This window comes from Drosophila subpulchrella, chromosome 2R (genome assembly GCF_014743375.2).
Source record: "Drosophila subpulchrella strain 33 F10 #4 breed RU33 chromosome 2R, RU_Dsub_v1.1 Primary Assembly, whole genome shotgun sequence".
NCBI classification, from domain to species: domain Eukaryota; kingdom Metazoa; phylum Arthropoda; class Insecta; order Diptera; family Drosophilidae; genus Drosophila; species Drosophila subpulchrella.
The window spans coordinates 17,466,712-17,476,236 of NC_050611.1; the positions used below are offsets into that span (position 1 = coordinate 17,466,712).

Below are 9,525 nucleotides of genomic sequence, written 5' to 3' on the forward strand. Positions count from 1 at the left end.
GAACTCAGCTTATCAAGTGTATGTTTAAAAACTTATTAAGTGAGGCGTAAATTAAATGTTTTTAATACTTGACTCACTTAGCTTGCTTTATTCATTTGCAGATATCTCACTAAGTTATGGAGACTATTATATTGAGCTCGAAGAGATAAGGCAGGGAAAGTACACCCATTGGCTTGATTAATAACCAACAGTTTCAATTTTTTGAGCTTTTTCAAGCGATTTTTAAAATTTATACATGATTTTAATGTATTTCGTATATTTAATGTTTTAAAAATGTTCAAAAATATTTATAGCCAAAGAGTTATTCAAATACTATCATGCGCTTTTAAATTGGATGGCCTTGTATCTATCAATAAAAAACAAATAAACAGTTCATATAATTAAATTGTTTTAGCCAAATTGATTAATCGATCGTAAGTAATGTAATTTATTGACTCTTAATTAACTTGTCTATGAATTTTAATTAAATAAAATGAGAATTTGTTTGGTAAGCTTAATTTTTTGACTCTTGTCCAAATGCAAAACAATTAAAACCATACAAATGCTTCAATATTTGTTCATATAAATATTCTTAACATCAATGACAGCTTTTGTGTTCCGTTTCTCAACCGTGTCTTTAAGCGTATAATAGCGAGCTTTAATATCTGTCGCATTTATTTAAAATAAATATCTGTGAAATGTAAGCGCCTGTTTGAAGGGCTTCCCCTACTTCTGCTGGTGTCCTATGTTCTTTTCCGGATGCACTCTTAAAATTAAAACTGCCATTGTGCGTGACTGTCTAGACCCCGCATTTATTTGCCAGTCGAGCTGCAATAAACAAAGGAGATGACAGCGGCAAAGGCTGAAGCATTAACAACAACGGCCGCAAACAATGCGCAACAATATCCACATCCTTACAGGCCTGTCGTGCACTGTACGCAGTGGCATTCCATTTTTAATGACGCCAGTCATCAGCTGGATGAGGCGGATCCAGAAGGGCCTGCCAAAAGGCCCGCTGCTCGTATTTAAAGCGACACTCGAGCTGTTTCCCCTCATAACTCGCATAAATCATTGCTCTTTTCGGGCCCGTGTAATGAAAGTGCTTAACAGCTACTCGAGATCTGAACAGGAACAGAAACAGAAACAGTCACGGAAACAGAAGCCTCAGTGTAAAGCCACTTCAAGCGAATTACACAACTTACCACTCCATGGATTCCCGAGAACAAGAACAAGAGCTCCTTCAACTCCATCTCCTCAAAAGCAAAAGGGGATTCCAGTTCCATCAAACCGAAATCATATGACACCGGCAGCGACAACCCAATCTGATTCCAGAATCTGAATCAGAGAAGGAACCATGACTTGTGGCTTACCTTGGTGACTGTCAGGACAAATAAAACGGCTGCCCACATTCAAATTAGCACTTGTCGCCCGTTAAATCTTTCTCCGGGGAACTTCCAGTGGAGCAGATGCGACTGGCAGAAGGGCACTCAGAAAAATCGGGGAAAATGAAAAGTAAAATCTATTCTATTAAGCAAAAACTCCACTTAGCGAGGTAAGGTGACGATCGCACCTTCAACATACAAAAATTCTGATAATATATTTACTGACGAAAATGTATTAAACGATCCACAAAAAATTAAACTTTTTTTACTGTTCTTATTAAAAATGGCGAATGAGAAAAATGCGGCTATTTATAAAAAGTGCGCACTCCTCGCGATTCGTCACTACGTAGAATACCGTCCACAGCAATTCTATTAAAATCTAACCGACTATAATTATTTAAAAAATTGTTGTAAAAATATTTATTTGAATGGGATAAGGACATAAAATATATGTAAATTGTAGGTTATATTTTTCTCTTTTTGAGTAAACTAAGAGAGCTAGTGAAAATTAAAGCAGGTGTCATAAGGCCATAATAAACGTACTTTGTATTTTTAGATATTGCTAAGTTCTTGAGCTTATTTAAAGATTGATTGCTTTTTCCGGGCATAACACTTTTGAATCGCATACGGTCATTCATTAAAAATGAAAATCTTCGGCAGTGATTGTGTTATTGTGGAAATTACTATTTAAAGCAAAGGCAATTACAGTTTCGGGTTTTGCAATATAAATGCACTTCTATCTATGAACAATATACATTTTAAATATTTCCAGTGCAGTCCCATCAAAAGTTGGCTGAGCCACTTTATGCTTTTGATAAATCGTTCGAGTTGCGACGACTTTTCCACCAAGGTGCTTGGAACAATGTCTCAGCTTATAAATCTTGTTTGGTCTATCGCAAGATGTATGTGAAGTGCCAGACACGTGGAGCCAGGACTTTCCATTATCCTGCCCCGGGCGCAGTGTGTGTTTTTGATAAATTCTCCGCTCACTCTTTTGGCAGCCGGTCCACTGGCAAAACCCATCCCCAAAACCTTTTCTCAAAAAGAATTTTTGGCATGAACAATGAAAAATGAAACACGAGTCGAGTGCGTGGCACGCTAATTAGATGATAGTATTCTTTTTCAGGCAAACGACTGTTTACTATTAATATTTTCAATTGTCGACAGTGGTGTTAGATAAATACACAAATACGGTTTGATAACAGTTCTTACCCGAATTCGTGGAAATTGGGTTTTCACTTTTAATGACCTTAAAAATCACAAATTGAGTTATCAGCTCTATCAGTTCTGGGAACCGCCTACGAATTCTGAGAATAGGCAAACGAGATTCGGCTGATTTATGGACATGTAATCGGTAGATTAAAATCCCTGCTGAAGTGGCTCTTGAAAGTGATCGCGTAAATCACTGGCTCCCCGAAAGTGCTGCCAGATTGTCGAGAGCCATGACTCAAGTTGGCCGAAATAAGGTATTATATCATAAGTAGGTTCAGATAAGACTCGGTGCAGACAGACTTTGCGACCCCAAAGGGGGTGTGCTGGCTGGCTTATCAGGCGACATGTAACCTGCTGATTGGAGTACCATTTAACCTGGCAACCATATATCGTAGCCTCGATGGATATGAGTCTTAGCCCTGTAGAAAGCCAATTAGATGAACATTTGCCATGTCTTCTTGTTCGGCTTTTATCTAATCACAGTGCATTGCCAATTAGTGGTTAATTTTGGGTTGTGATGGATCTCTCAACCGGGAAGCTGTACTATAAAAGGCCCTGCAGCTTGCCAGAATCACTAGATTGAAAGTATTTCAAGTTCCGAAGATGCAGCTATTCACACAAGTTATCCTTTTGGTCGTGACTCTGATCAGCGTGAGTTTTTAAGTTATTATTAAACTAACTTTGTCGCATAGGATTTTATTTCACAGTATTATATTATCGCCTTGGTTCTTAAATGACTAAGGGGTTTTTTGTTGACAGTATCACCTTATTTCTTATATAAACTAAAAGAAGCGGACAATCATTTTTATCAACTCGGCTGTTATCGAATTTTACTTCACTTACATATAATCATATTAAAGTTTTTATAAGGGTGCGCTTCCTCTTTGTTGGCAAATAATCAACTTACAATGATAAGAAAACTTATCTTTAAAGTAACTGAAAGTAAACAATATATATATTTCAAATGGAACTAAAACAAACGTTAGGAAGCGTTCATTACATTCAAATAAATATGAAAACAAGTTTAAGGTATCCCTATTTAAGAAAATAAACCTAATTTGTTATTGTCTTGAAATATGAACTTCAAAAATATATGTATAGAAGGTAACTAATTTAAAAGGTAGTGAACAAATTATGATTATCTATCCAATCTCAGGTCAGTGCCGTGCCGCGTTTTGGAGAGGATTCGGGTATCGAGGGGGTCCTTTTCCGCATGGTCGTCGGTGAGGCTGAAGGACGTGCCCTGACTCCCGCTGCCCAGACTTGTGCCAGCAACTACCTGAACACCACCCAGAACAACGGCGACAAGCTGGCCAATGCCACCAATGCCTGCGAGGAGGCAGCCAACCGCACCCAGGTGTCCTACACCCAGAACAGCAACTCCACCGTCAGCCAGATCCGCCTCCAGTTGTTGAACCTGGAGCAGAACCTACAACTGTGCCGCAATGAGACCGACTCGGCTCTCTTCCTCAACTGCACTGTGACCACTGTAAGTATAGCCTATGTATTTTGATTATTCAAATTCAGATCTAATCCTATATTGCCCCCAGTTCGACAAGAACCTGCAGCTGCTGGACACCTCCAACTCTCAGGCCTACCAGACCCAGTCTCAGTTCGTGTCCAATGCCACCCAGGTGAACTCCCAGAAGACCAGCTGCATCAGCTCTGCTGTGAGCGAGGCCAAGGTTCAATCCATCCAGGCGGCCAATGACTTCAACACTTGTCTGGACAAGATCGCCGCCCAGCGGGATACTCCTCAGCAAAAGGTGCAGCAACACCAGGTGGAGCAGCAGGTGGTCCCCACCATTCCTAAGGAACAGGTCCCCGAGAGGCCCCAGCAGCAGTTCAACGAGCTGCCTTTGACTAACTAAGTTCAGAGAGAATTAATCAACAATAAATTGTTTATCTTCAAGAAGACCAAGTCTTTTTCTTAAAAAATAAGAAATGATGAAATAATGGAATAATGGAATGCTAAGAGTTCCTAAAAAATACCATCTCCAAAAGAAATATTTTGCCATTTGAAAAGCAGGTAACAAAGCATATTATAAAAAGATTTGCTATAAAATATCAATGAGTGTTCTGCATGGAAAGAAAATTGTTAATACAAATTCGTATATTTCTGGCATCTTTAAAGTTCTGAAAGAAAATCCTCTTACCCTTTAAAAATTAGACGACATACAAAGTAGCCGGTATTATTTTGTATGTTACATTATCAGCTTATTAACCAAATTTGACAACTTTTTTAGTGAGAGGAATTTAAATTTCCTTAAAAAATGAATAATCTTAAAAGATACCTACAATAAAAACCATTTAACCCTTTAAAAACCAGATACCATACAAAATTGCAGAAAAATTACGCATTTTTGTTATCAATTAAGACTTATAAGGCCTGGTATAAATAGTATTACTTTACATTATCAATATATTGATCAACTTTCATTCGATTTTTTCCTAGGAACTGTCACCGAAAAGTTTCCCTTGTTTTTAATGGCCTATCGGTGCCATCGAGCCCTCGAGAACATAAATCGCTGGAGTTTCCCAAACCCCAGAAGTGGTTAGTCACCCAGTCTGTCAGTTCGTCAACAAACTTCCTGCCACACTTCACACCCAGTTACGTATTCGCAGAGCTTTATCATGGTGACGGCATTAAGACTGCTCATTGTTATCATCAATTAGAATGCTTAAGACTTATCACCTGCCAGACCATTTTGCCGATTGTGCTGGGGCCCCCGAACAATTATAGATAAATGCAATTAATGAAGGCGGAATAAAAATAAAAAATATAAAAAATCAAATTCCCACCGCTTTAAAATGGTCACCTGCCAACGAAGCCAACTCAGAAGCAATTCGAGCCACCAAGATGGAGGTTCTGTGCAAAATATTAACCGTGTGCTTGCTGCTTGTCGGTGCTCAGGTGAGAGTGCGAAGTCCACAGAGAAGCGGCTTATATAATCTGGAAAACGAATCCCCCAGGCATTTCCGGCAATTGAACCAGTCAAGAGCTCCGAGGAGCTCACCTGGCAGTCCCTGTTCTTCGATGCTCTGACTGGAAACCTGCAGGAGCCGCAGGCTGATGAGCTCATCAGCTTGGAGGAGTGCACTGCTCTCTACACGGTGGATAACATTGAGATTCTGTTGAGGGCTGGCTACAAGATTCGTCGTTGCAACAATGTGGAGTCCAAGGATATCGAGAGATACTTGGAACGTCACGACGCCATCTACACGAAGCACAACTTCGAAAGGGAGTTGATTTCCTGCCACACCCGCGATTGCTACGTGGATACCGTAAGTTGTTCTATTGGCTTAACTTTCTTCAGAAACTATAGCTATGGATACCTTACCGAATAGGTTCTGAATCTGTTCAGCTCGGTGCGTCGTAACCGCTACGATCATCGTCGCCGCAGGGCCTGCATTCTCCGCGAGGTGGAGAGGGCAGCCGTTAAGCTGGATGCTGCTTCTATCGCTCTGGCCAACTGCCTTGCTCAGGCCCAGCCTCAGCCACAGCCGCCCCAGAACAGCACTGTGCCTCCTCCGCCCCAGAACACCACCGCCGGTGGACCTGGATGGAACGGCACTCAATGGCCCAATACCAACACCACCCCCAACTTTACCACAACTGCTCTTCCCCCATGGTGGGGAAACAACTCTACCCAAGGAACCCCTGGAAACACTACAGCTCTACCTCCATGGTGGGGAAACAACTCTACCCAAGGAACCCCGGGAAACACTACAGCTCTACCACCATGGTGGGGAAACAACTCTACCCAAGGAACCCCGGGAAACACTACAGCTCTACCACCATGGTGGGGAAACAACTCTACCCAAGGAACCCCGGGAAACACTACAGCTCTACCTCCATGGTGGGGAAACAACTCTACCCAAGGAACCCCGGGAAACACTACAGCTCTACCTCCATGGTGGGGAAACAACTCTACCCAAGGAACCCCGGGAAACACTACAGCTCTACCTCCATGGTGGGGAAACAACTCTACCCAAGGAACCCCGGGAAACACTACAGCTCTACCTCCATGGTGGGGAAACAACTCTACCCAAGGAACCCCGGGAAACACTACAGCTCTACCTCCATGGTGGGGAAACAACTCTACCCAAGGAACCCCGGGAAACACTACAGCTTTACCTCCATGGTGGGGAAACAACTCTACCCAAGGAACCCCGGGAAACACTACAGCTCTACCTCCATGGTGGGGAAACAACTCTACCCAAGGAACCCCGGGAAACACTACAGCTCTACCTCCATGGTGGGGAAACAACTCTACCCAAGGAACCCCGGGAAACACTACAGCTCTACCTCCATGGTGGGGAAACAACTCTACCCAAGGAACCCCGGGTAACACTACAGCTCTACCTCCATGGTGGGGAAACAACTCTACCCAAGGAACCCCGGGAAACACGACAGCTCTACCTCCATGGTGGGGAAACAACTCTACCCAAGGAACCCCGGGAAACACGACAGCTCTACCTCCATGGTGGGGAAACAACTCTACCCAAGGAACCCCGGGAAACACTACAGCTCTACCTCCATGGTGGGGAAACAACTCTACCCAAGGATCCCCGGGAAACACTACAGCTCTACCTCCATGGTGGGGCAACAACACTAGTAACGGACCATGGGGAAACAACTCTACCCAAGTACCCTCAGGAAACACCACAGCTCCACCTCCATGGTGGGGAAACAACACTACTAGCGCACCCTGGGGAAACAATTCTACTCAAGGTCCCAACAACACCACTGAGAATCCTTGGCTCGGAAACTCCACCCAGGGACCCTGGAGCACCACCACCGCCGACGACAGGTCCACCACCAAGGGTAACTGGTTCGATCACCTGTTGAACGAGCTTGGAAACCTCTTCTAGACCCGAAAATCCACTAGAGGCACATCCCAACTGTTTGGGGTTTTGGTCAGTAGTCTAAGCTTTAGGCCAACAAATAAATAAACTTATCAGCATTGAAAAGCTTTTGCGATTATGCTCGATTGGAGGGCCAATCAATGCGGGCGGGTTGATAAGTTGATAAGCCATCTCCTCCAATGGGAAGTTGGGAGGGCAGAGGCACCGCAAATTAGATGGAGACCGCAGACGCCCACTGGGATCCAGTATAAAGAGAACCCGGCTCCAAGTCCGGACTGATTAAGATTTATTAGCCAGCTGCGGAGACCACGTGTCGCAGACGGCTGGGGGAAAATGATGGATTTCAGTGAGACGTCAGCAAAATATTGCCGATACTCCGGACGCGGCCTTGAGTTCTGGAAAGGGTGGCAGAAAAACCCGCATACATAACGAGCTCCGAAGCTCTATAATTAGTTAGGATCTAGCGAATGGGAGCCTTAGTAATGAGCTGTCTGCCTTTGTGTTGTGCTTCCAGCTAAACCAATAAAATAATCATGGATTAAATAAACGTTATTGGTCAGGCAGAAATCACAGAGACACTCTGGCAAAGGAGTCGAGCCGCCGGCCAAAGGTTGAATAATTGCAGGGGGCTGACATTTGCATAACCTCCTGTCTGCCAGTCGAACTGTCCTACGGTGGTGGTAGGGAGGGCCCACTGTGGTCCTGCCACACAAAGGGAGCCTGACCTAAACAATGGAAGTATGCGCAAAACTTTTAACCTCAGCGCCAGTAGATAAATCAACCTGGATCATCACCCACAGCATTCGTTGTCAGCACACACCTTCATTGTGTGTCCTGCGAAGGGTAAATCCCCGCCAGACACAACTGCACTGGGCCAAAATTAGGCTATATAAGGTTGTAACTGCTATTTGATTGAGGGGAAAATTTAAATTATATGACTTAAGGAGTATTCTAGATACAATAGCAATATGATCAAATATTTTATTTTAACATACAGAAAAAAACGCATTAGGATCATTTTGATATTGGATTCTTTATAAGGTATCTTTCACTTCTTTTGAAAATGGTGTCTCTCTCACAAAGAGAGTGAAAAGAGCGAGATAGAGCCTAAAATTACTCTTGGTAAGAGCAAGATAACAATATTTGAAACTCTCCAAAATAGAAAAAGAGAGCAAAAATCAAGATGGCAACTATTTTAAGTAATAACCCCCAAATCTATAGAGAATTTAGGTTAAGGTTCATCGATATAATCAAAATGTCTTATAAATTGTTTTCTCTGTGTATTTATTCATATTCTTCCTTATCTATTTTAACCAAATCTCAATCAATATCTATAAGGAAGATTTATAACCAACTGTTCCCAAAATCATTAAACGTTTTCTTTCTAAAACAAATTTATACTTTTTAAGATTCTGTGATTCTGAAACACCCAAGAATCGTCAAGTTTTTATAAGGCTTACCTAATGTACCTCACTTAATTTCCTACTTAACAGTACTGCCTAGGCACCCCGATTTTTTCCCAGTGCAGCCACTCACAGTTGCATTGGTTTGCAGGAGCTGCCAGTAACATTTACGCCGCTGGGAGTGTGTGTGCTCAAACATTTTCCCACACTGACCGGGACACTGCAGAGGTATATGTATACGTAGCCATAGCTATAAATTGCACCAGGACCTTTACTCACCGCGCCTGTGTGCGTGGAGTGTTTGCCTGTGTGTGGGTCAATATTTTTTCATGTTAATTCAACTTGCATGGGTGCGCCACACGGGGGGCGAATGTGTGATGGTGATGAGGCGAGTCCTGGGTTCGGACCCCCTGGAATGTAAATCAAGGCGGTCCCCCAGTCCGAATCAGATTCCGCATCCGAATCCCAATCCGTATCTCGAGACTCCTGCTCTCTTTCGCCTTCGCTTTAACTTTTGCCCCCTGGACCTGGTAAAAAGTTTTAATGGAAATGCTTGAAATTAAGTGATCAATTAACATTAATTGCCGCATGCAGGGCGAAACTTCATAAAAACGCCCGGTCCTAGGTGATTAGATTAAAGACAAAGGATTGACCCTTTGAAAATCAAAAGTTTCCATGGC

General features: G+C 42.8%; 2 protein-coding genes across 2 annotated transcripts; both read left to right on the top strand.

The window, feature by feature from the left end:
- The first annotated feature begins 3,166 nt into the window (after positions 1–3,166).
- LOC119551767 lies at positions 3,167–4,444 on the top strand. The gene is made up of 3 exons (XM_037861294.1): positions 3,167–3,224; positions 3,730–4,062; positions 4,124–4,444. The coding sequence occupies exons 1-3, from the start codon at positions 3,177–3,179 to the stop codon at positions 4,442–4,444; spliced, it is 702 nt and encodes a 233-aa protein (XP_037717222.1). The 5' UTR covers positions 3,167–3,176.
- A 954-nt stretch (positions 4,445–5,398) lies between these two features.
- Positions 5,399–7,547, top strand: LOC119549951 (mucin-2). The gene is made up of 3 exons (XM_037858335.1): positions 5,399–5,487; positions 5,547–5,858; positions 5,922–7,547. Exons 1-3 carry the CDS (start codon positions 5,434–5,436, stop codon positions 7,446–7,448), a joined length of 1,893 nt encoding a protein of 630 aa, XP_037714263.1. The 5' UTR covers positions 5,399–5,433; the 3' UTR covers positions 7,449–7,547.
- The last annotated feature ends 1,978 nt before the right edge of the window (positions 7,548–9,525 follow it).